Source organism: Scyliorhinus torazame, chromosome 4 (assembly GCF_047496885.1).
Source record: "Scyliorhinus torazame isolate Kashiwa2021f chromosome 4, sScyTor2.1, whole genome shotgun sequence".
NCBI classification, from domain to species: Eukaryota; Metazoa; Chordata; class Chondrichthyes; order Carcharhiniformes; family Scyliorhinidae; genus Scyliorhinus; species Scyliorhinus torazame.
In genome coordinates, this window is record NC_092710.1 from 11,458,596 (window position 1) to 11,484,416 (window position 25,821).

The 25,821-nt window shown below is 56.3% G+C and overlaps 1 protein-coding gene across 2 annotated transcripts in view; it reads right to left on the minus strand.

Moving 5' to 3' along the window:
* LOC140410118 (SWI/SNF-related matrix-associated actin-dependent regulator of chromatin subfamily B member 1-like) overlaps positions 1-25,821 on the minus strand; it is an 81,426-nt gene that overhangs the window by 48,728 nt on the left and 6,877 nt on the right. For both annotated transcript variants that reach the window (XM_072498061.1, XM_072498060.1), the window contains exon 2: positions 12,673-12,784. In XM_072498061.1, the coding sequence (XP_072354162.1) occupies positions 12,673-12,784 (112 nt within the window). The remainder of the gene's footprint in view (positions 1-12,672; positions 12,785-25,821) is intronic.

Sequence of the window (25,821 nt, forward strand, 5' to 3'; positions counted from 1 at the left end):
TACGGTCTGTGTGTGTGTGTCTCAGTGTCAGCCCCTGTACGGTCTGTGTGTGTGTGTGTGTGTGTGTGTGTGTGTGTCCCAGTGTCAGCCCCTGTACGGTCTGTGTGTGTGTGTGTCTCAGTGTCAGCTCCTATACGGTCTGTGTGTGTCTCAGTGTCAGCTCCTGTACGGTCTGTGTGTGTGCTTGTGTGTGTCTCAGTGTCAGCGCCTCTCCGGTCTGTGTGTGTGTGTGTGTGTGTGTGTCTCAGTGTCAGCCCCTGTACGGTGTGTGTGTCTCAGTGTCAGCTCCTGTACGGTCTCTGTGTGTGTGTGTGTGTCTCAGTGTCAGCTCCTGTACGGTCTGTGTGTGTGTGTGTCTCAGTGTCAGCTCCTGTACGGTCTGTGTGTGTGTGTGTGTGTGTGTCTCAGTGTCAGCTCCTGTACGGTCTGTGTGTGTGTGTGTGTGTGTCTCAGTGTCAGCGCCTGTACGGTGTGTGTGTGTGTGTCTCAGTGTCAGCCCCTGTACGGTCTGTGTGTGTCTGTGTGTGTGTGTGTGTGTGTCCCAGTGTCAGCCCCTGTACGGTCTGTGTGTGTGTGCGTGTGTGTGTCTCAGTGTCAGCCCATGTACGGTCTGTGTGTGTGTGTCAATGCCTCTCCGGTGTGTGTGTGTGTGTGTATGTGTGTCTCAGTGTCAGCCCCTATACGGTCTGTGTGTGTGTGTGTGTGTCTCAGTGTCAGCCCCTGTACGGTCTGTGTGTGTGTGTGTGTGTGTGTGTCTCAGTGTCAGCCCCTGTACGGTCTGTGTGTGTGTGTGTGTGTCTCAGTGTCAGCTCCTGTACGGTCTGTGTGTGTGTGTGAGTCTCAGTGTCAGCCCATGTACGGTCTGTGTGTGTGTGTCAGTGTCAGCGCCTCTCCGGTGTGTGTGTGTGTGTCAGTGTCAGCCCCTGTACGGTGTGTGTGTGTGTGTCTCAGTGTCAGCCCCTGTACGCTCTGTGTGTGTGTGTGTGTGTGTGTGTCTCAGTGTCAGCCCCTGTACGGTCTGTGTGTGTGTGTGTCTCAGTGTCAGCTCCTGTACGGTCTGTGTGTGTGTGTGTGTCTCAGTGTCAGCTCCTGTACGGTCTGTGTGTGTGTGTGTGTGTGTCTCAGTGTCAGCTCCTGTACGGTCTGTGTGTGTGTGTGTGTCTCAGTGTCAGCTCCTGTACGGTCTGTGTGTGTGTGTGTGTGTGTGTGTGTCTCAGTGTCAGCCCCTGTACGGTGTGTGTGTCTCAGTGTCAGCTCCTGTACGGTGTGTGTGTGTGTGTGTGTGTGTCTCAGTGTCAGCTCCTGTACGGTCTGTGTGTGTGTGTGTGTGTGTGTGTGTATGTGTCTCAGTGTCAGCGCCTGTACGGTGTGTGTGTGTGTGTCTCAGTGTCAGCCCCTGTACGGTCTGTGTGTGTCTGTGTGTGTGTGTGTGTGTGTGTCCCAGTGTCAGCCCCTGTACGGTCTGTGTGTGTGTGCGTGTGTGTGTCTCAGTGTCAGCCCCTGTACGGTCTGTGTGTGTGTGTGTGTCTCAGTGTCAGCCCCTGTACGGTCTGTGTGTGTGTGTGTGTGTGTGTGTCTCAGTGTCAGCTCCTGTACGGTCTGTGTGTGTGTGTGTATGTGTCTCAGTGTCAGCGCCTGTACGGTGTGTGTGTGTGTGTCTCAGTGTCAGCCCCTGTACGGTCTGTGTGTGTGTGTGTGTGTGTGTCTCAGTGTCAGCTCCTGTACGGTCTGTGTGTGTGTGTGTGTGTGTGTGTCTCAGTTTCAGCGCCTGTACGGTGTGTGTGTGTGTGTCTCAGTGTCAGCCCCTGTACGGTCTGTGTGTGTCTGTGTGTGTGTGTGTGTCCCAGTGTCAGCCCCTGTACGGTCTGTGTGTGTGTGCGTGTGTGTGTCTCAGTGTCAGCCCATGTACGGTCTGTGTGTGTGTGTCAGTGCCTCTCCGGTGTGTGTGTGTGTGTGTATGTGTGTCTCAGAGCCAGCCCATGTACGGTCTGTGTGTGTGTGTCAGTGTCAGCGCCTCTCCGGTGTGTGTGTGTGTGTGTGTGTGTCTCAGTGTCAGCCCCTGTACGGTCTGTGTGTGTGTGTGTGTCTCAGTGTCAGCCCCTGTACGGTCTGTGTGTGTGTGTGTGTGTGTCTCAGTGTCAGCCCCTGTACGGTCTGTGTGTGTGTGTGTCTCAGTGTCAGCTCCTGTACGGTCTGTGTGTGTGTGTGTGTGTGTGTGTATGTGTCTCAGTGTCAGCGCCTGTACGGTGTGTGTGTGTGTGTCTCAGTGTCAGCCCCTGTACGGTCTGTGTGTGTGTGTGTGTGTGTGTCTCAGTGTCAGCTCCTGTACGGTCTGTGTGTGTGTGTGTGTGTGTGTCTCAGTGTCAGCGCCTGTACGGTGTGTGTGTGTGTGTCTCAGTGTCAGCCCCTGTACGGTCTGTGTGTGTCTGTGTGTGTGTGTGTGTGTGTGTCCCAGTGTCAGCCCCTGTACGGTCTGTGTGTGTGTGCGTGTGTGTGTCTCAGTGTCAGCCCATGTACGGTCTGTGTGTGTGTGTCAGTGCCTCTCCGGTGTGTGTGTGTGTTTGTATGTGTGTCTCAGTGTCAGCCCCTGTACGGTCTGTGTGTGTGTGTGTGTGTCTCAGTGTCAGCCCCTGTACGGTCTGTGTGTGTGTGTGTGTGTGTGTGTCTCAGTGTCAGCCCCTGTACGGTCTGTGTGTGTGTGTGTGTGTGTCTCAGTGTCAGCTCCTGTACGGTCTGTGTGTGTGTGTGAGTCTCAGTGTCAGCCCATGTACGGTCTGTGTGTGTGTGTCAGTGTCAGCGCCTCTCCGGTGTGTGTGTGTGTGTGTGTGTGTGTCTCAGTGTCAGCCCCTGTACGGTCTGTGTGTGTGTGTGTGTGTGTCTCAGTGTCAGCCCCTGTACGGTCTGTGTGTGTGTGTGTCTCAGTGTCAGCTCCTGTACGGTCTGTGTGTGTGTGTGTGTGTGTGTCTCAGTGTCAGCTCCTGTACGGTCTGTGTGTGTGTGTGTGTCTCAGTGTCAGCCCCTGTACGGTGTGTGTGTCTCAGTGTCAGCTCCTGTACGGTCTCTGTGTGTGTGTGTGTGTGTCTCAGTGTCAGCTCCTGTACGGTCTGTGTGTGTGTGTGTGTCTATGTGTCTCAGTGTCAGCGCCTGTACGGTGTGTGTGTGTGTGTCCCAGTGTCAGCCCCTGTACGGTCTGTGTGTGTGTGCGTGTGTGTGTCTCAGTGTCAGCCCATGTACGGTCTGTGTGTGTCTGTGTGTGTGTGTGTGTGTGTGTGCGTCTCAGTGTCAGCCCCTGTACGGTCTGTGTGTGTCAGTGTGTGTGTGTGTGTGTGTCCCAGTGTCAGCCCCTGTACGGTCTGTGTGTGCGTGTGTGTGTCTCAGTGTCAGCCCATGTACGGTCTGTGTGTGTGTGTCAGTGTCAGCGCCTCTCCGGTGTGTGTGTGTGTGTGTGTGTGTCTCAGTGTCAGCCCCTGTACGGTCTGTGTGTGTGTGTGTGTGTGTCTCAGTGTCAGCCCCTGTACGGTCTGTGTGTGTGTGTGTGTGTGTGTGTCTCAGTGTCAGCCCCTGTACGGTCTGTGTGTGTGTGTGTGTGTCTCAGTGTCAGCTCCTGTACGGTCTGTGTGCGTGTGTGTGTCTCAGTGTCAGCTCGTGTACGGTCTGTGTGTGTGCGTGTGTGTGTCTCAGTGTCAGCTCCTGTACGGTCTGTGTGTGTGTGTCTCAGTGTCAGCCCCTGTACGGTGTGTGTGTCTCAGTGTCAGCTCCTGTACGGTCTCTGTGTGTGTGTGTGTGTGTGTCCCAGTGTCAGCCCCTGTACGGTCTGTGTGTGTGTGTCTCAGTGTCAGCTCCTGTACGGTCTGTGTGTGTGTGTGTCTCAGTGTCAGCGCCTGTACGGTGTGTGTGTGTGTGTGTGTGTCTCAGTGTCAGCCCCTGTACGGTCTGTGTGTGTCTGTGTGTGTGTCCCAGTGTCAGCCCCTGTACGGTCTGTGTGTGTGTGCGTGTGTGTGTCTCAGTGTCAGCCCATGTACGGTCTGTGTGTGTGTGTCAGTGTCAGCGCCTGTACGGTGTGTGTGTGTGTGTGTGTCTCAGTGTCAGCCCCTGTACGGTCTGTGTGTGTGTCTCAGTGTCAGCCCCTGTACGGTCTGTGTGTGTGTGTGTGTGTCTCAGTGTCAGCCCCTGTACGGTCTGTGTGTGTGTGTGTGTCTCAGTGTCAGCTCCTGTACGGTCTGTGTGTGTGTGTGTCTCAGTGCCAGCCCCTGTACGGTCTGTGTGTATGTGTGTGTCTCAGTGTAAGCTCCTGTACGGTCTGTGTGTGTGCGTGTGTGTGTCTCAGTGTCAGCTCCTGTACGGTCTGTGTGTGTGTGTGTGTCTCAGTGTCAGCCCCTGTACGGTGTGTGTGTCTCAGTGTCAGCTCCTGTATGGTCTGTGTGTGTGTGTGTGTGTGTCTCAGTGTCAGCTCCTGTACGGTGTGTGTGTGTGTATGTGTGTCTCAGTGTCAGCCCCTGTACGGTGTGTGTGTGTGTGTGTGTCCCAGTGTCAGCCCCTGTACGGTCTGTGTGTGTGTGTGTGTGTGTCTCAGTGTCAGCTCCTGTACGGTGTGTGTGTGTGTGTGTGTGTCTCAGTGTCAGCCCCTGTACGGTGTGTGTGTGTGTGTGTGTGTGTCTCAGTGTCAGCGCCTGTACGGTCTGTGTGTGTGTGTCTGTCTGTGTGTGTCTCAGTGTCAGCTCCTGTACGGTCTGTGTGTGTGTGTGTGTGTGTCTCAGTGTCAGCTCCTGTACGGTCTGTGTGTGTGTGTGTCTCAGTGTCAGCTCCTGTACGGTCTGTGTGTGTGTATGTGTCTCAGTGTCAGCGCCTGTACGGTGTGTGTGTGTGTGTCTCAGTGTCAGCCCCTGTACGGTCTGTGTGTGTCTGTGTGTGTGTGTGTGTGTGTCCCAGTGTCAGCCCCTGTACGGTCTGTGTGTGTGTGCGTGTGTGTGTCTCAGTGTCAGCCCATGTACGGTCTGTGTGTGTGTGTCAGTGTCAGCGCCTCTCCGGTGTGTGTGTGTGCGTGTGTCTCAGTGTCAGCTCCTGTACGGTCTGTGTGTGTGTGTGTGTGTGTGTCTCAGTGTCAGCGCCTGTACGGTGTGTGTGTGTGTGTCTCAGTGTCAGCCCCTGTACGGTCTGTGTGTGTGTGTGTGTGTGTGTGTCCCAGTGTCAGCCCCTGTACGGTCTGTGTGTGTGTGCGTGTGTGTGTCTCAGTGTCAGCCCATGTACGGTCTGTGTGTGTGTGTCAGTGCCTCTCCGGTGTGTGTGTGTGTGTGTATGTGTGTCTCAGTGTCAGCCCCTGTACGGTGTGTGTGTGTGTGTGTGTCTCAGTGTAAGCGCCTGTACGGTCTGTGTGTGTGTGTCTGTCTGTGTGTGTCTCAGTGTCAGCTCCTGTACGGTCTGTGTGTGTGTGTGTGTGTGTCTCAGTGTCAGCTCCTGTACGGTCTGTGTGTGTGTGTGTCTCAGAGTCAGCTCCTGTACGGTCTGTGTGTGTGTGTGTGTGTGTGTATGTGTCTCAGTGTCAGCGCCTGCACGGTGTGTGTGTGTGTGTGTCTCAGTGTCAGTCCCTGTACGGTCTGTGTGTGTCTGTGTGTGTGTGTGTGTGTGTCCCAGTGTCAGCCCCTGTACGGTCTGTGTGTGTGTGTCAGTGTCAGCGCCTCTCCGGTGTGTGTGTGTGTGTGTGTGTCTCAGTGTCAGCCCCTGTACGGTCTGTGTGTGTGTGTGTGTGTGTCTCAGTGTCAGCCCCTGTACGGTCTGTGTGTGTGTGTGTCTCAGTGTCAGCTCCTGTACGGTCTGTGTGTGTGTGTGTGTGTGTGTCTCAGTGTCAGCTCCTGTACGGTCTGTGTGTGTGTGTGTGTCTCAGTGTCAGCCCGTACGGTGTGTGTGTCTCAGTGTCAGCTCCTGTACGGTCTCTGTGTGTGTGTGTGTGTGTCTCAGTGTCAGCTCCTGTACGGTCTGTGTGTGTGTGTGTGTGTGTATGTGTCTCAGTGTCAGCGCCTGTACGGTGTGTGTGTGTGTGTGTGTGTGTGTGTGTGTGTCCCAGTGTCAGCCCCTGTACGGTCTGTGTGTGTGTGCGTGTGTGTGTCTCAGTGTCAGCCCATGTACGGTCTGTGTGTGTCTGTGTGTGTGTGTGTGTGTGCGTCTCAGTGTCAGCCCCTGTACGGTCTGTGTGTGTCTGTGTGTGTGTGTGTGTGTCCCAGTGTCAGCCCCTGTACGGTCTGTGTGTGTGTGCGTGTGTGTGTCTCAGTGTCAGCCCATGTACGGTCTGTGTGTGTGTGTCAGTGTCAGCGCCTCTCCGGTGTGTGTGTGTGTGTGTGTGTGTCTCAGTGTCAGCCCCTGTACGGTCTGTGTGTGTGTGTGTGTGTGTCTCAGTGTCAGCCCCTGTACGGTCTGTGTGTGTGTGTGTGTCTCAGTGTCAGCCCCTGTACGGTCTGTGTGTGTGTGTGTGTGTCTCAGTGTCAGCTCCTGTACGGTCTGTGTGCGTGTGTGTGTCTCAGTGTCAGCTCCTGTACGGTCTGTGTGTGTGCGTGTGTGTGTCTCAGTGTCAGCTCCTGTACGGTCTGTGTGTGTGTGTCTCAGTGTCAGCCCCTGTACGGTGTGTGTGTCTCAGTGTCAGCTCCTGTACGGTCTGTGTGTGTGTGTGTGTGTGTGTCCCAGTGTCAGCCCCTGTACGGTCTGTGTGTGTGTGTCTCAGTGTCAGCTCCTGTACGGTCTGTGTGTGTGTGTGTCTCAGTGTCAGCGCCTGTACGGTGTGTGTGTGTGTGTGTGTGTCTCAGTGTCAGCCCCTGTACGGTCTGTGTGTGTCTGTGTGTGTGTCCCAGTGTCAGCCCCTGTACGGTCTGTGTGTGTGTGCGTGTGTGTGTCTCAGTGTCAGCCCATGTACGGTCTGTGTGTGTGTGTCAGTGTCAGCGCCTGTACGGTGTGTGTGTGTGTGTGTGTCTCAGTGTCAGCCCCTGTACGGTCTGTGTGTGTGTCTCAGTGTCAGCCCCTGTACGGTCTGTGTGTGTGTGTGTGTGTGTGTGTGTTTCAGTGTCAGCCCCTGTACGGTCTGTGTGTGTGTCTGTGTGTGTGTGTCTCAGTGTCAGCCCCTGTAAGGTCTGTGTGTGTGTGTGTGTCTCAGTGTCAGCTCCTGTACGGTCTGTGTGTGTGTGTGTCTCAGTGCCAGCCCCTGTACGGTCTGTGTGTATGTGTGTGTCTCAGTGTAAGCTCCTGTACGGTCTGTGTGTGTGCGTGTGTGTGTCTCAGTGTCAGCTCCTGTACGGTCTGTGTGTGTGTGTGTGTCTCAGTGTCAGCCCCTGTACGGTGTGTGTGTCTCAGTGTCAGCTCCTGTATGGTCTGTGTGTGTGTGTGTGTGTCTCAGTGTCAGCTCCTGTACGGTGTGTGTGTGTGTATGTGTGTCTCAGTGTCAGCCCCTGTACGGTGTGTGTGTGTGTGTGTGTGTCCCAGTGTCAGCCCCTGTACGGTCTGTGTGTGTGTGTCTCAGTGTCAGCTCCTGTACGGTGTGTGTGTGTGTGTGTGTCTCAGTGTCAGCCCCTGTACGGTGTGTGTGTGTGTGTGTGTGTGTCTCAGTGTCAGCGCCTGTACGGTCTGTGTGTGTGTGTCTGTCTGTGTGTGTCTCAGTGTCAGCTCCTGTACGGTCTGTGTGTGTGTGTGTGTGTGTCTCAGTGTCAGCTCCTGTACGGTCTGTGTGTGTGTGTGTCTCAGTGTCAGCTCCTGTACGGTCTGTGTGTGTGTATGTGTCTCAGTGTCAGCGCCTGTACGGTGTGTGTGTGTGTGTCTCAGTGTCAGCCCCTGTACGGTCTGTGTGTGTCTGTGTGTGTGTGTGTGTGTGTCCCAGTGTCAGCCCCTGTACGGTCTGTGTGTGTGTGCGTGTGTGTGTCTCAGTGTCAGCCCATGTACGGTCTGTGTGTGTGTGTCAGTGTCAGCGCCTCTCCGGTGTGTGTGTGTGCGTGTGTCTCAGTGTCAGCTCCTGTACGGTCTGTGTGTGTGTGTGTGTGTGTGTCTCAGTGTCAGCGCCTGTACGGTGTGTGTGTGTGTGTCTCAGTGTCAGCCCCTGTACGGTCTGTGTGTGTGTGTGTGTGTGTGTGTCCCAGTGTCAGCCCCTGTACGGTCTGTGTGTGTGTGCGTGTGTGTGTCTCAGTGTCAGCCCATGTACGGTCTGTGTGTGTGTGTCAGTGCCTCTCCGGTGTGTGTGTGTGTGTGTATGTGTGTCTCAGTGTCAGCCCCTGTACGGTGTGTGTGTGTGTGTGTGTGTCTCAGTGTAAGCGCCTGTACGGTCTGTGTGTGTGTGTCTGTCTGTGTGTGTCTCAGTGTCAGCTCCTGTACGGTCTGTGTGTGTGTGTCTCAGTGTCAGCTCCTGTACGGTCTGTGTGTGTGTGTGTCTCAGAGTCAGCTCCTGTACGGTCTGTGTGTGTGTGTGTGTGTGTGTATGTGTCTCAGTGTCAGCGCCTGCACGGTGTGTGTGTGTGTGTGTCTCAGTGTCAGTCCCTGTACGGTCTGTGTGTGTCTGTGTGTGTGTGTGTGTGTGTCCCAGTGTCAGCCCCTGTACGGTCTGTGTGTGTGTGCGTGTGTGTGTCTCAGTGTCAGCGCCTCTCCGGTGTGTGTGTGTGTGTGTGTGTGTGTCTCAGTGTCAGCCCCTGTACGGTCTGTGTGTGTGTGTGTCTCAGTGTCAGCCCCTGTACGGTCTGTGTGTGTGTGTGTGTGTGTCTCAGTGTCAGCCCCTGTACGGTCTGTGTGTGTGTGTGTGTGTCTCAGTGTCAGCTCCTGTACGGTCTGTGTGTGTGTGTGAGTCTCAGTGTCAGCCCATGTACGGTCTGTGTGTGTGTGTCAGTGTCAGCGCCTCTCCGGTGTGTGTGTGTGTGTGTGTGTGTCAGTGTCAGCCCCTGTACGGTCTGTGTGTCTGTGTGTGTGTGTCTCAGTGTCAGCCCCTGTACGGTCTGTGTGTGTGTGTGTGTGTGTGTGGGTCTCAGTGTCAGCCCCTGTACGGTCTGTGTGTGTGTGTGTGTGTGTCTCAGTGTCAGCTCCTGTACGGTCTGTGTGTGGGTGTGTGTCTCAGTGTCAGCTCCTGTACGGTCTGTGTGTGTGCTTGTGTGTGTCTCAGTGTCACCTCCTGTACGGTGTGTGTGTGTGTGTCTCAGTGTCAGCCCCTGTACGGTCTGTGTGTGTGTGTGTGTGTGTGTGTGTCTCAGTGTCAGCTCCTGTACGGTCTGTGTGTGTGTGTCTCAGTGTCAGCTCCTGTACGGTCTGTGTGTGTGTGTGTGTCTCAGTGTCAGCCCCTGTACGGTCTGTGTGTGTGTGTGTGTCTCAGTGTCAGCCCCTGTACGGTCTGTGTGTGTGTGTGTGTGTCTCAGTGTCAGCTCCTGTACGGTCTGTGTGTGTGTATGTCTCAGTGTCAGCTCCTGTACGGTCTGTGTGTGTGTGTGTGTTTGTGTCTCAGTGTCAGCTCCTGTACGGTCTGTGTGTGTGTGTGTGTGTCTCAGTGTCTGCCCCTGTACGGTCTGTGTGTGTGTGTCTCAGTGTGAGCCCCTGTACGGTCTGTGTGTGTGTGTGTGTGTGTGTGTCTCAGTGTCAGCTCCTGTACGGTCTGTGTGTGTGTGTCTCAGTGTCAGCTCCTGTACGGTCTGTTGGTGTGTGTGTGTGTGTGTGTCTCAGTGTCAGCTCCTGTACGGTCTGTGTGTGTGTGTGCGTGTGTGTGTGTGTCTCAGTGTCAGCTCCTGTACAGTTTGTGTGTGTGTGTGTGTGTCAGCTCCTGTACGGTCTGTGTGTGTGTGTGTGTCTCAGTGTCAGCTCCTGTACGGTCTGTGTGTGTCTGTGTGTGTGTCTCAGTGTCAGCCCCTGTACGGTCTGTGTGTGTGTGTGTGTGTGTGTGTCTCAGTGTCAGCTCCTGTACGGTCTGTGTGTGTGTGTGTCTCAGTGTCTGCCCCTGTACGGTCTGTGTGTGTGTGCGTGTGTCTCAGTGTCACCTCCTGTACGGTGTGTGTGTGTGTGTGTGTCTCAGTGTCAGCCCCTGTACGGTCTGTGTGTGTGTGTGTGTGTGTGTCTCAGTGTCAGCTCCTGTACGGTCTGTGTGTGTGTGTCTCAGTGTCAGCTCCTGTACGGTCTGTGTGTGTATGTGTGTGTGTCTCAGCGTCAGCCCCTGTACGGTCTGTGTGTGTGTGTGTGTCTCAGTGTCAGCCCCTGTACGGTCTGTGTGTGTGTGTGTGTGTGTCTCAGTGTCAGCTCCTGTACGGTCTGTGTGTGTATGTCTCAGTGTCAGCTCCTGTACGGTCTGTGTGTGTGTGTGTGTTTGTGTCTCAGTGTCAGCTCCTGTACGGTCTGTGTGTGTGTGTGTGTCTCAGTGTCTGCCCCTGTACGGTCTGTGTGTGTGTGTCTCAGTGTGAGCCCCTGTACGGTCTGTGTGTGTGTGTGTGTGTGTGTGTGTGTGTCTCAGTGTCAGCTCCTGTACGGTCTGTGTGTGTGTGTCTCAGTGTCAGCTCCTGTACGGTCTGTTGGTGTGTGTGTGTGTGTGTGTCTCAGTGTCAGCTCCTGTACGGTCTGTGTGTGTGTGTGCGTGCGTGTGTGTGTCTCAGTGTCAGCTCCTGTACGGTTTGTGTGTGTGTGTGTGTCTCAGTGTCAGCCCCTGTACGGTCTGTGTGTGTGTCTCTGTGTCAGCTCCTGTACGGTCTGTGTGTGTGTGTGTGTCTCAGTGTCAGCTCCTGTACGGTCTGTGTGTGTCTGTGTGTGTGTGTCTCAGTGTCAGCCCCTGTACGGTCTGTGTGTGTGTGTGTGTGTGTGTGTCTCAGTGTCAGCTCCTGTACGGTCTGTGTGTGTGTGTGTCTCAGTGTCAGCCCCTGTACGGTCTGTGTGTGTGTGTGTGTGTCTCAGTGTCAGCTCCTGTACGGTCTGTGTGTGTGTGTGTGTGTTTCAGTGTCAGCTCCTGTACGGTCTGTGTGTGTGTGTGTGTGTGTGTGTGTGTGTCTCAGTGTCAGCTCCTGTACGGTCTGTGTGCGTGTGTGTGTGTGTGTGTCTCAGTGTCAGCCCCTGTACGGTTTGTGTGTGTGTGTGTCTCAGTGTCAGCTCCTGTACGGTCTGTGTGCGTGTGTGTGTGTGTGTGTGTGTGTGTCTCAGTGTCAGCCCCTGTACGGTCTGTGTGTGTGTGTGTGTGTGTCTCAGTGCCAGCCCCTGTACGGTCTGTGTGTGTGTGTGTGTGTGTGTGTCTCAGTGTCAGACCCTGTACGGTCTGTGTGTGTGTGTGTGTGTGTGTGTCTCAGTGTTAGCTCCTGTACGGTCTGTGTCTCAGTGTCAGCTCCTGTACGGTCTGTGTGTGTGTGTGTCTCTGTGTCAGCTCCTGTACGGTCTGTGTGTGTGTGTGTGAGTGAGGGGGAGACCGTGAGTGTGTGAGAGGATGTGTGTGAGAGTGTGCCTGTGTCCGTGTCAGTGTGTGTGTGTGTGAGAGTGAGGGGGAGACTGTGAGTGTGTGATGCGACCATCAATTCACTCGAGACGGGAGTAGAAGTAAACTGTGGCTTTAATCAACTTAGAACAGTGCCTGCCTGCGACTGATCCAATACTGAGAACCGCCTACAGGTCGACTGCTCTTTATACCGCCCTTCAAGGGGAGGAGCCATGGGCGGAGCCCATACAGGCCCCAACATGTTCCCCTATGGATAATGCCATACAGTGGCCCATAGGAGGGGCAACAGCATAGCACAGATACAAATACAATGGTGGATTATTGGCATAATACATTCACCACATTGTGTGAGAGGATGTGTGCGAGAGACAGTGTGTGTCTGAGTCAGTGTGTGAGGCTGTGTGTGTGTGTGAGGGGGAGACTGTGAGTGTGTGAGAGGATGTGCGTGAGAGTGTGCCTGTGCCCGTGTCAGTGTGTGTGTGAGTGAGGGGGAGACTGTGAGTGTGTGAGAGGATGTGCGTGAGAGTGTGCCTGTGCCCGTGTCAGTGTGTGTGTGAGTGAGGGGGAGACTGTGAGTGTGTGAGAGGATGTGTGTGTGAGGCTGTGAGTGTGTGAGGGGGAGACTGTGAGATGTGTGTGAGAGTGTGCCTGTGTCCACGTCAGTGTGTGAGGCTGTGTGTGTGAGGGGGAGACTGTGAGAGGATGTGTGTGTTGGTGTGTTGGGTGTTCAGGATCACAAACAGGTCACCAACACTGGAAGTGGCGCAACTCTATTTTATTATCAGGTTAACTATACTAACATACTTGAACTGTGGGTAAATGCAATACCAGCTTTAACTGTTGACCCTTGCCTAGTCCTAACCAGTCGATGCACTCAGCACAGGGTGAATGTCTGTGTTGCAGGCTGTGAGCTCTGTGCTCCGAGCTGGCTGCTACTAGAATGAGCGGGAACTCTCCTGTCCCCTGTCTTTATAGTGCGTGTGCTCTCACTGGTGATTGGCTGCGGCGTCGTGTATGCTGATTGGTCCCACTGTGTGTCCATCAGTGTGTGTCTGCACCATGATATACTGGTGTATATTATGACATGTGTGTGTGAGGGGGAGACTGTGAGTGTGTGAAAGGATGTGTGTGTGTGTGTGTGAGAGAAAGATATCCAGGGTCTGAGAGAATCCTGCCCCGTTCCTGCAGTCAAGGAGAGATGGCTAACAATATCCGAGGTCTTGAGGCTGGAAGCTGCAAAACAGTTTCAGATTCCCGCTTACCGTGCGATGAAGCAACTATCTTCTTTCTCTCTTCGACCGTCGCCAGACGTCTCCACAAGGATGGATACTTTTTGTACAACGAGCCCCGGAACATGCGCAGGTAATTTCCAACCTTTCACAGACACAGTATTTCGAATCATCAGTTCACGTGAATAAAGGACTTCATATTCAAGGTACGTTGTCAACTGAAGGCAACGTTTACAGTTACAAAATAGAGAGAGAGTGAGAGAGAGAGAGAGGGAGAGATAGCTCACTCCTTCTGGCCAGGAGCTGCAATTACACCGTGACTGTTGACAAAGAAAAGTTGAATGTTGTATATTGGCAACAACACTCTGCGAAAATAGAAGGACCACACCAAGTTACCTTTCACTAAATAATAGACAACAGCGCACCATTCAGCCCCTCCGCCTGCACCTTTCTTTTCTGGATCGACCCAATTCGTCTGCTCCCTGGCTCCTTCCCACATACTCCTGCCAATTGTTCCCTATTCAAGAGTTTACTCCTCCCTCCCCCTTTGAGCGCTCCCTGTTCAATCTGCTTCCACCAACAAGCACGTTCCAGATCACCACACATCGCTGGCGACTGACCTGTTGAGGTACCCTCAATAATGATGCTTAGAGATTAAACTGTAAAGAAGGCTTTATTAGGCTAATAACTATGCTACAGATTTGGACGAGAGCTGACTGCTATACAGACCATGAGGCAGGCCTTTATGTATGGCTCCCAGATGGGCGGAGCCAGAGGCGGAGTCCCCAGGGTTCCAAGCCTGGTCTTAAAGGGGACATCACCTTACATGATGATAAGGCAGTAACCGTTCATCACATTCACCCCCTGTTTAAAAAGGAGTCCGGCGGGGGTGAAGTGCCATCATAGGTCCATCCGTCTCGGCGGCCGGATCGTCCTCCTCGATCTCCTCAGTTCGGGCGGTGGTGCGGCGGGCACGGACGTCCCGGTTGAGGGCACATGCGGGAGCACAGCGGTCGGAGCTTCGGTCCGGGTCGGGGCAGAGGAACTAGGCAGGGCCGGGGGTAGTGGAGCCGGGGCAGAGGATCTAGGCAGGGCCGGGGGTAGCGGAGCCGGCGCCGGCGGGGTGTGTAAAGGGGGGGCGCACGGTAGGAGCTCACCAACGGGTGGTAGGGCCGGAAGGGGGGGTGTTGTAGGGGGCGAAGGGTCCTGCAGGGGAGCGGCGCGGGAAGGGGCGTCTGTGGTGGAGGATCCAGCGGGCGCCAGATCCCGGAGGGAAACCGTATCTTGCCTGCCGTCGGAGTACTCCACGTAGGCGTAACTGGGGTTGGCGTGGAGCAGTCGGACCTTTTCAACTAGGGGGTCCGTTTTATGGCTCCTCGCGTGCCTCCGGAGAAGAACAGGTCCCGGAGCCGTCAGCCAAGGTGGAAGCGAGACCCCGGAGGTAGACTTCCTGGGGAAGCGAAACAATCGCTCATGAGGGGTCTCATTTGTGGCCGTGCAGAGGAGTGACCTAATGGAGTGTAGGGCATCGGGTAGGACCTCCTGCCAGCGGGTGGTTGGGAGATTTCTCGACCGCAGGGCCAGAAGGACAGCCTTCCACACGGTCGCGTTCTCCCTCTCCACCTGCCCGTTTCCCCGTGGGTTATAGCTGGTCGTTCTGCTCGAGGCGATGCCTTTGCTGAGCAGATACTGACGCAGTTCATCGCTCATAAACGATGTACCCCGGTCGCTGTGGATATAAGCAGGGAAACCGAACAGGGTGAAGATGCTGTGCAGTGCCTTAATCACCGTGGCTGAGGTCATGTCGGTGCAGGGAATGGCGAATGGGAAACGGGAGAACTCATCGATCACGGTGAGGAAATAGGCATAACGGTTGGTGGACGGGAGGGGCCCCTTGAAGTCCACGCTCAGTCGCTCAAAGGGGCCCGAGGCCTTCACGAGCCGAACCTTGTCTGGCCGATAGAAGTGCGGTTTGCACTCCGCACAGACCTGGCAGGCCCTGACCATGGCCTTGACCTCCTTGGTTGAGTAAGGTAGGTTGCGGGACTTGATGAAATGGACGAGCCGGGTAACCCCCGGGTGGCAGAGGTCATTGTGGATGGCTTGCAGGCGGTCCTCCTGTGCGTTGGCGCATGTGCCGCGGGACAGGGCATCTGGGGGCTCGTTGAGCTCCCCTGGACGATACTTGATGTCGTACGAGTAGGTGGAGAGTTCGATCCTCCACCTCAAAATTTTATTGTTTTTTATTTTGCCCCGTTGCGTGTTATCGAACATATAGGCGACCGACCGTTGGTCGGTGACGAGGGTAAACCTCCTACCGGCGAGGTAGTGTCTCCAGCGCCGCACAGCCTCCACAATGGCTTGTGCCTCCTTTTCGACTGCAGAGTGTCGAATCTCGGAGGCGGTGAGGGTTCGGGAGAAGAACGCTACTGGTCTGCCTCCTTGATTGAGGGTAGCAGCCAGGGCGATGTCTGATGCATCGCTCTCTACCTGGAAAGGGATGGTTTCGTCCACCGCGTGCATGGCGGCCTTGATGATGTCGGCCTTGATGCAGTTGAAGGCCAATTGGGCCTCAGCCGAGAGGGGAAAAGTGGTGGTCTTTAGGAGTGGGCGGGCTTTGTCCGCATACTTGGGGACCCACTGGGCGTAATAGGAGAAAAGCCCCAAGCACCGTTTGAGGGCCTTGAGGCTGCGGGGGAGAGGGAGTTCCTTAAGGGGGCGCATGCGGTCGGGGTCGGGACCTAGGACCCCGTCTTCCACGACATAGCCGAGGATGGCCAGCCGGGTGGTGTGGAAAACGCATTTGCCCTCGTTATAGGTCAGGTTAAGGGCTCGGGCGGTCTGGAGGAACTTTTTGAGGTTAGCGTCATGGTCCTGCTGATCATGGCCGCAGATGGTGACATTGTCCAAGTACGGGTATGTAGCCCGCAAACCGTACTGGTCCACCATTTGGTCCATCGCCCTTTGAAAGACGGAGACCCCATTTGTGACACCAAAGGGGACCCTGAGGAAGTGGAAGAGCCGGCCGGCTGCTTCGAAGGCAGTATAGGAGCGGTCTTTTGGTCGGATGGGGAGCTGGTGGTAGGCAGATTTGAGGTCGACCGTGGAAAAGACTCGGTATTGGGCGATCCGATTTACCATTTCCGCGATGCGAGGAAGGGGGTACGCATCAAGCTGCGTGAATCGGTTTATGGTCTGGCTATAATCCACGACCATCCGTTTCTTCTCCCCGGACCGGACTACCACCACTTGCGCTCTCCAAGGGCTGTTGCTAGCCTCGATGACCCCCTCTCCCAGTAAACGCTGGACCTCTGACTTGATAAAAGCCATATCTTGGGCACTGTAGCGCCGGCTCCTGGTGGCGACGGGCTTACAGTCGGGAGTGAGGTTAGCGAATAGCGAGGGGGGTGCGACTTTCAGTGTCGCAAGGCAGCACACCGTAAGGGGGGGCAAGGGTCCGCCGAACTTCAGTGTCAGGCTTCGGTGGCTGCACTGGAAATCCAGTCCGAGCAGCAGGGGGGCACAGAGGTGAGGGAGGATATAAAATTTGAAACGGGTGTATTTGGTACCCTGGATTGAGAGATCCGCAATACAGCACCCCGTGATTTGTACCGAGTGGGACCCAGATGCGAGGGCTATGGTTTGGGATGTGGGATGGGTGCGTAGGGAGCAGCGCCTTACCGTTTCAGGGTGGATAAAGCTCTCCGTGCTCCCGGAGTCGAAGAGGCATGCAGTGTCGCGCCTGTTGACCTGGACCTGCATCATGGAGTTCTGCAGGTGTTTTGGCCGAGTTTGATCGAGGGCGATCGCACCCAGTCGCGGGTAGTCGAAGTCGTAAAATGGCCGCTGCCGTTGGTCGCACGTGTCGGGTCGAGAAGATGGCCGCTCCCATGATTCGCACGACGCGGATGACGCGTCAGAACAGGACGTGTCGGGTCGATGCGCAGCAGCATTGCGAGGCCTGCGGGCCTGGGAGCCCGATTTTCGGGCCGGCTGTTCTTTGTTTTTCTGGCCCCTGGGTCTGGCCAGGCAGACCCTCGCAAAGTGCCCTTTCTTCCCGCAGTCGCTGCAGATCGCGGAGCGGGCTGGGCAGCGTGGGCGTGGGTGCTGGCCCTGCCCGCAGAAGTAGCAAGGTGTGCCCCCATGGTGAGCGGGTCGCCGCGTGGCGCAGGCCTGTAATACGGGCGAGTCTGAGGAAGTCCGGGGGGGGGCTGGCAGAGTCCGCGGGGTACGTACCCAAGTTGTGTCGGGCCACGAGGAGGCGAGCGTTAGCGTCTCCTGGAGGTCTTTTGCCCCGTTTTCGAGCAGTCACTGCCGGATGTAGGTCGAGCGGATGCCGGACACGAAAGAATCTCTGATGTGCAGGTTCATATGGACTTCCCCTGTCACATCCTGATGGTCACAGTCCCTGGCCAGCGCGGTGAGTTTCTCAACAAACTCGTCGAGCGATTCCCCCGAGCGCTGCCGGCAGGTAGAGAGCAGATGCCGGGCGTGCACCTCATTGACGGGTTTGACAAACCGCTTGCGGAGCAACTCAATCGCTTCCTCATAACTCGTCGCCTTTTCGAGCGTGGCGGAGATTCTGTGACTCACCCGGGCGTGGAGTAGACGCAGCTTGCGTGGCCCCAGGGTGGGAGTCTCTGCGGAGTCCAGGTAGGCCTCGAAGCACCGCAGCCAGTATTTAAAATTTTCCTTTGCCTCCGGCGTTCGTGCTTCCAGATTGAGCTTCTCTGGTTTTAGGCCTGCGTCCATCCTGAATCCAGTTTAGCCTAATAAATTGAGGTACCCTCAATAATGATGCTTAGAGATTAAACTGTAAAGAAGGCTTTATTAGGCTAATAACTATGCTACAGATTTGGACGAGAGCTGACTGCTATACAGAACATGAGGCAGGCCTTTATGTATGGCTCCCAGATGGGCGGAGCCAGAGGCGGAGTCCCCAGGGTTCCAAGCCTGGTCTTAAAGGGGACATCACCTTACATGATGATAAGGCAGTAACCGTTCATCACACCTGTGATTTGCAACATGTAGCAATCATTTCCTTGCTGCTGTACACCATTTCCTCGAATACTAATAAGACCGGAAGACCGAGGAGCAGAATTAGGCCACTCGGCCCATCGAGTCTGCTCCGCCATTCAATCATGGCCGATATTTTCTGATGTCAAGGGGCCGTCTGGCTTCCCTTAACAGCCTTTTGCAAACTGGTCGAAACATTCAAATACCGGTGTATGTACCCTGAACTCTCTCTATTCCTGCCCCCCCCACTCCCCACCCCCTCCTGCCCCTCCCCCCCCACCCCTCTGCCCCTCCGCCCCCCCCTGCCCCTCCGCCCCCCCCCTGCCCCCATTAATACAGAACCATTTACTTGTCTAATGTATCACTTCTTTGAGTTAAAATGGCCACTCTCTATTTATTCTTTCACTGCATGTGGGCCTTGCTGGGTAGGCCAGGATTTATTGTCCATCCCTAACTGACCTTGGAGAAGATGGGGGGGGGGGGGGGGTTGCCTTCTTGAACTGCTTCAGTCCCTGTGGTGCAGGGGCAACGCGGTGGCACAGTGGTTAGAACCACTGCCTCACGCCGCCAGGGTCCCGGGTTCGATTCCCCGCTGGGTCGCTGTCTGTGCGGAGTCTGCACGTCCTCCCCGTGTGTGCGTGGGTTTCCTCCGGGTGCTCCGGTTTCCTCCCACAGTCCAAAGACGTGCAGATTAGGTGGATTGGCCGTGATCAATTGCCCTCAGTGTCAAAGGTTGTGCAGGACGGGGAGGGTTATGGTGTTCTGAGCATAGGGCAGGTGAGTGGGCCGAGGTAGGGTATTCTTTCAGAGGGTCTGTGTGTACTCGATGGGCCAAATGGCCTCCTTCTGCACTGTAGGGATTCTATGGTACACCCACTGTGCTGTTAGGGAGGGAGTTCCAGGCTGTTGCCCCGGCGGCAGTGAAGGAACGGCCGATATATTCCCAAGGCAGGGTGGTGCATGACCTGGAGGAAAGCTACGGGGTGTCGGTGTTCGCATGTCTGCTGCTCTTGGCCTCCAAGGTTGTAGAGGTTATGGGTTTGGAAGGTGCTGCCTGAGGAACCTCGGTGAGTTGCTGCAGTGCATCTTGTAGATGGGACACACGGCTGACACTGTGCGTCGGGGAGGGGGGGGGGGGGAAGTGAATGTTTGTGGAAGGGGAGCAATCAAGCGGGGCTGCTTTGTCCTGGATGGTGTCGAGCTTCTCGAGTGTTGTTGGAGCTGCGCTCATCCAGGCAAGTGGAGAGTTTCCCTCACACTCCTGACTTGTGCCTTGTCGATGGGGGACAGGCTTTGGGGGAGGGTCAGGAGGGGAGTTACTCTCCGCAGGATTCCCAGCCTCTGACCTGCCCTGGTAGCCACAGTATTAATGTGGCTGGGTCCAGTCCAGTTTCTGATCAATGGTAACCCCCAGGATGTGGATTGTGGGGGATTCAGCGATGGTAATGCCGTCGAACGTCAAGGGCCGGGGGTTAGATCCTCTCTTGTCGGAGACGGTCGTTGCCGGGCACGTGTGTGACAGGAATGGAACTTGCCCCTTGTCAGCCCCGAGCCTGGATATTGTCCGGGTCTCGCTGCATTTGGACAGGGACTGCTTCGCTATCTGAGGAGACGTGAATGGTGCTGAGCATCGTGCAGTCGTCCGCAAACACCCCCACCTCTGACCTTCTGATGGAAGGGAGGTCGCTGATGAAGCAGCTGAAGATGGTTGGGGGCCGAGGTCACGACCCTGAGGAACTCCCGCAGTGACGTCCTGGAGCTGAGATGATCGACCTCCAACCACCACAACCATCCTCCTTTGTGCCGGGAATGACCCCAACCAGCGGAGAGTTTTCCCCCCGATTCCCAGTGGCTCCAGTTTCGCTCGGGCTCCTTGATGCCAGACCCGGTCAAACGCTGCCTTGATGTCGAGGACAGTCACTCCCACCTCACCTCTGGCATTCAGCTCCGTCATTGTTTGAACCAAGGCTGTAATGAGGTCAGGAGCTGAGTGACCCTGGGCGTAACCCAAACTGAGCGTCCGGGAGCAGGTTATTGCTGAGTGAGTGCCGCACTGTTGATGACTCCTTCCATCACTTTGCTGATGATGGAGAGGAGACGGATAGGGGGGTAATTGTCCTGTTTCTTGTGTACAGGACACACCTGGGCAATTTGACATATTGCCAGGTAGATGCCAGTGTTGTAGCTGTACTGGGACAGCTGGGCTATGGCGGCGGTGCTAGTTCTGGAGCAGAAGTCTTCCGGACCATTGCCGGGACATTGTCAGAGTCCACAGCCTTCACAGCATCTACTGCCTTCAGCCATTTCTTGATATCGCAAGGAGTGAATTGAATTGGCTGAAGACTGACACCTGTAATGCTGGGGACCTCTGCAGTCGGCCCAGTTGGCTCATCCACTCGGCACTTGATGCGACCATCAATTCACACGAGACGGAAAGTTGAAGTGATCAGTGGTTTTAATCAGTTAGAACTGCGCCTGCCTGCGACTGCTCTGCACTGAGAGCTGCCTACAGGGCAGCAGATCTATATACCTCCCCCGAGGGGGCGGAGCCAGGTGCGGAGCCCACAAGGGCACCAACAGGATACAATCAATGCAATGGAATACAGTGGCGAATGACTGAAGCTGGCTGCAAATACTTCAGCCTTGTCAGTGCTGCACTGTCTGAGGGTCAGTACTGAGTGAGTGCCGCACTGTCAGAGGGTCAGTACTGAGGGAGTGCCGCACTGTCAGAGGGTCAGTACTGAGGGAGTGCCGCACTGTCAGAGGGTCAGTACTGAGGGAGTGCCGCACTGTCAGAGGGTCAGTACTGAGGGAGTGCCGCACTGTCAGAGGGTCAGTACTGAGGGAGTGCCGCACTGTCAGAGGGTCAGTACTGAGGGAGTGCCGCACTGTCAGAGGGTCAGTACTGAGGGAGTGCCGCACTGTCAGAGGGTAAGTACTGAGGGAGTGCCGCACTGTCAGAGGGTCAGTACTGAGGGAGTGCCGCACTGTCAGAGGGTCAGTACTGAGGGAGTGCCGCACTGTCAGAGGGTCAGTACTGAGGGAGTGCCGCACTGTCAGAGGGTCAGTACTGAGGGAGTGCCGCACTGTCAGAGGGTCAGTACTGAGGGAGTGCCGCACTGTCAGAGGGTCAGTACTGAGGGAGTGCCGCACTGTCAGAGGGTCAGTACTGAGGGAGTGCCGCACTGTCAGAGGGTCAGTACTGAGGGAGTGCCGCACTGTCAGAGGGTCAGTACTGAGGGAGTGCCGCACTGTCAGAGGGTCAGTACTGAGGGAGTGCCGCACTGTCAGAGGGTCAGTACTGAGGGAGTGCCGCACTGTCAGAGGGTCAGTACTGAGGGAGTGCCGCACTGTCAGAGGGTCAGTACTGAGGGAGCGCTGCACTGTCAGAGGGTCAGTACTGAGGGAGTGCTGCACTGTCAGAGGGTCAGTACTGAGGGAGTGCTGCACTGTCAGAGGGTCAGTACTGAGGGAGTGCTGCACTGTCAGAGGGTCAGTACTGAGGGAGTGCTACACTGTCAGAGGGTCAATACTGAGGGAGAGCTGGGCTGTCAGATGGTCAGTACTGAGGGACTGCTGCACTGTCAGAGGGTCAGTACTGAGGGAGTGCGGCACTGTCAGAGGGTCAGTACTGAGGGAGAGCTGCACTGTCAGAGGGTCAGTACTGAGGGAGCGCCGCACTGTCAGAGGGTCAGTACTGAGGGAGTGCTGCACTGTCAGAGGTTCAGTACTGCGGGAGTGCTGCACTGTCAGAGGGTCAGTACTGAGGGAGTGCTGCACTGTCAGAGGTTCAGTACTGAGGGAGTGCCGCACTGTCAGAGGGTCAGTACTGAGGGATTGTTGCACTGTCAGAGGGTCAGTACCGAGGGAGCGCCGCACTGTCAGAGGGTCAGTACTGAGGGAGTGCTGCACTGTCAGAGGGTCAGTACTGAGGGAGTGCTGCACTGTCTGAGGGTCAGTACTGAGGGAGTGCCGCACTGTCAGAGGGTCAGTACTGAGGGAGTGCCGCACTGTCAGAGGGTCAGTACTGAGGGAGTGCCGCACTGTCAGAGGGTCAGTACTGAGGGAGTGCCGCACTGTCAGAGGGTCAGTACTGAGGGAGTGCCGCACTGTCAGAGGGTCAGTACTGAGGGAGTGCCGCACTGTCAGAGGGTCAGTACTGAGGGAGTGCCGCACTGTCAGAGGGTCAGTACTGAGGAAGTGCCGCACTGTCAGAGGGTCAGTACTGAGGGAGTGCCGCACTGTCAGAGGGTCAGTACTGAGGGAGTGCCGCACTGTCAGAGGGTCAGTACTGAGGGAGTGCCGCACTGTCAGAGGGTCAGTACTGAGGGAGTGCCGCACTGTCAGAGGGTCAGTACTGAGGGAGTGCCGCACTGTCAGAGGGTCAGTACTGAGGGAGTGCCGCACTGTCAGAGGGTCAGTACTGAGGGAGTGCCGCACTGTCAGAGGGTCAGTACTGAGGGAGTGCCGCACTGTCAGAGGGTCAGTACTGAGGGAGTGCCGCACTGTCAGAGGGTCAGTACTGAGGGAGCGCTGCACTGTCAGAGGGTCAGTACTGAGGGAGTGCTGCACTGTCAGAGGGTCAGTACTGAGGGAGTGCTGCACTGTCAGAGGGTCAGTACTGAGGGAGTGCTGCACTGTCAGAGGGTCAGTACTGAGGGAGTGCTACACTGTCAGAGGGTCAGTACTGAGGGAGAGCTGGGCTGTCAGATGGTCAGTACTGAGGGACTGCTGCACTGTCAGAGGGTCAGTACTGAGGGAGTGCTGCACTGTCAGAGGGTCAGTACTGAGAGAGAGCTGCACTGTCAGAGGGTCAGTACTGAGGGAGCGCCGCACTGTCAGAGGGTCAGTACTGAGGGAGTGCTGCACTGTCAGAGGTTCAGTACTGCGGGAGTGCTGCACTGTCAGAGGGTCAGTACTGAGGGAGTGCTGCACTGTCAGAGGTTCAGTACTGAGGGAGTGCCGCACTGTCAGAGGGTCATTACTGAGGGATTGTTGCACTGTCAGAGGGTCAGTACTGAGGGAGTGCGGCACTGTCAGAGGTTCAGCACTGAGGGAGTGCCGCACTGTCAGAGGGTCAGTACTGAGGGATTGTTGCACTGTCAGAGGGTCAGTACCGAGGGAGCGCCGCACTGTCAGAGGGTCAGTACTGAGGGAGTGCTGCACTGTCAGAGGGTCAGTACTGAGGGAGTGCTGCACTGTCTGAGGGTCAGTACTGAGGGAGTGCCGCACTGTCAGAGGGTCAGTACTGAGGGAGTGCCGCACTGTCAGAGGGTCAGTACTGAGGGAGTGCCGCACTGTCAGAGGGTCAGTACTGAGGGAGTGCCGCACTGTCAGAGGGTCAGTACTGAGGGAGTGCCGCACTGTCAGAGGGTCAGTACTGAGGGAGTGCCGCACTGTCAGAGGGTCAGTACTGAGGGAGTGCCGCACTGTCAGAGGGTCAGTACTGAGGGAGTGCCGCACTGTCAGAGGGTCAGTACTGAGGGAGTGCCGCACTGTCAGAGGGTCAGTACTGAGGGAGTGCCGCACTGTCAGAGGGTCAGTACTGAGGGAGTGCCGCACTGTCAGAGGGTCAGTACTGAGGGAGTGCCGCACTGTCAGAGGGTCAGTACTGAGGGAGTGCCGCACTGTCAGAGGGTCAGTACTGAGGGAGTGCCGCACTGTCAGAGGGTCAGTACTGAGGGAGTGCCGCACTGTCAGAGGGTCAGTACTGAGGGAGTGCCGCACTGTCAGAGGGTCAGTACTGAGGGAGTGCCGCACTGTCAGAGGGTCAGTACTGAGGGAGTGCCGCACTGTCAGAGGGTCAGTACTGAGGGAGTGCCGCACTGTCAGAGGGTCAGTACTGAGGGAGTGCCGCACTGTCAGAGGGTCAGTACTGAGGGAGTGCCGCACTGTCAGAGGGTCAGTACTGAGGGAGTGCCGCACTGTCAGAGGGTCAGTACTGAGGGAGTGCCGCACTGTCAGAGGGTCAGTACTGAGGGAGTGCCGCACTGTCAGAGGGTCAGTACTGAGGGAGTGCCGCACTGTCAGAGGGTCAGTACTGAGGGAGCGCTGCACTGTCAGAGGGTCAGTACTGAGGGAGTGCTGCACTGTCAGAGGGTCAGTACTGAGGGAGTGCTGCACTGTCAGAGGGTCAGTACTGAGGGAGTGCTGCACTGTCAGAGGGTCAGTACTGAGGGAGTGCTACACTGTCAGAGGGTCAGTACTGAGGGAGAGCTGGGCTGTCAGATGGTCAGTACTGAGGGACTGCTGCAATGTCAGAGGGTCAGTACTGAGGGAGTGCTGCACTGTCAGAGGGTCAGTACTGAGAGAGAGCTGCACTGTCAGAGGGTCAGTACTGAGGGAGCGCCGCACTGTCAGAGGGTCAGTACTGAGGGAGTGCTGCACTGTCAGAGGTTCAGTACTGCGGGAGTGCTGCACTGTCAGAGGGTCAGTACTGAGGGAGTGCTGCACTGTCAGAGGTTCAGTACTGAGGGAGTGCCGCACTGTCAGAGGGTCATTACTGAGGGATTGTTGCACTGTCAGAGGGTCAGTACCGAGGGAGCGCCGCACTGTCAGAGGGTCAGTACTGAGGGAGTGCTGCACTGTCAGAGGGTCAGTACTGAGGGAGTGCGGCACTGTCAGAGGTTCAGTACTGAGGGAGTGCCGCACTGTCAGAGGGTCAGTACTGAGGGATTGTTGCACTGTCAGAGGGTCAGTACCGAGGGAGCGCCGCACTGTCAGAGGGTCAGTACTGAGGGAGTGCTGCACTGTCAGAGGGTCAGTACTGAGGGAGTGCTGCACTGTCTGAGGGTCAGTACTGAGGGAGTGCCGCACTGTCAGAGGGTCAGTACTGAGGGAGTGCCGCACTGTCAGAGGGTCAGTACTGAGGGAGTGCCGCACTGTCAGAGGGTCAGTACTGAGGGAGTGCCGCACTGTCAGAGGGTCAGTACTGAGGGAGTGCCGCACTGTCAGAGGGTCAGTACTGAGGGAGTGCCGCACTGTCAGAGGGTCAGTACTGAGGGAGTGCCGCACTGTCAGAGGGTCAGTACTGAGGGAGTGCCGCACTGTCAGAGGGTCAGTACTGAGGGAGTGCCGCACTGTCAGAGGGTCAGTACTGAGGGAGTGCCGCACTGTCAGAGGGTCAGTACTGAGGGAGTGTCGCACTGTCAGAGGGTCAGTACTGAGGGAGTGCCGCACTGTCAGAGGGTCAGTACTGAGGGAGTGCCGCACTGTCAGAGGGTCAGTACTGAGGGAGTGCCGCACTGTCAGAGGATCAGTACTGAGGGAGTGCCGCACTGTCAGAGGGTCAGTACTGAGGGAGTGCCGCACTGTCAGAGGGTCAGTACTGAGGGAGCGCTGCACTGTCAGAGGGTCAGTACTGAGGGAGTGCTGCACTGTCAGAGGGTCAGTACTGAGGGAGTGCTGCACTGTCAGAGGGTCAGTACTGAGGGAGTGCTGCACTGTCAGAGGGTCAGTACTGAGGGAGTGCTACACTGTCAGAGGGTCAGTACTGAGGGAGAGCTGGGCTGTCAGATGGTCAGTACTGAGGGACTGCTGCACTGTCAGAGGGTCAGTACTGAGGGAGTGCTGCACTGTCAGAGGGTCAGTACTGAGGGAGAGCTGCACTGTCAGAGGGTCAGTACTGAGGGAGCGCCGCACTGTCAAAGGGTCAGTACTGAGGGAGTGCTGCACTGTCAGAGGTTCAGTACTGCGGGAGTGCTGCACTGTCAGAGGGTCAGTACTGAGGGACTGCTGCACTGTCAGAGGTTCAGTACTGAGGGAGTGCCGCACTGTCAGAGGGTCATTACTGAGGGATTGTTGCACTGTCAGAGGGTCAGTACCGAGGGAGCGCCGCACTGTCAGAGGGTCAGTACTGAGGGAGTGCTGCACTGTCAGAGGGTCAGTACTGAGGGAGTGCGGCACTGTCAGGGGGTCAGTACTGAGGGAGTGCTGCACTGTCAGAGGGTCAGTACTGAGGGAGTGCTGCACTGTCAGAGGGTCAGTACTGAGAGAATGCTGCACTGTCAGTGGGTCAGTACTGAGGGAGTGCTGCACTGTCAGAGGGTCAGTACTGAGGGAGTGCTGCACTGTCAGAGGGTCAGTACTGAGGGAGTGCTGCACTGTCAGAGGGTCAGTACTGAGAGAATGCTGCACTGTCAGAGGGTCAGTACTGAGGGAGTGCTG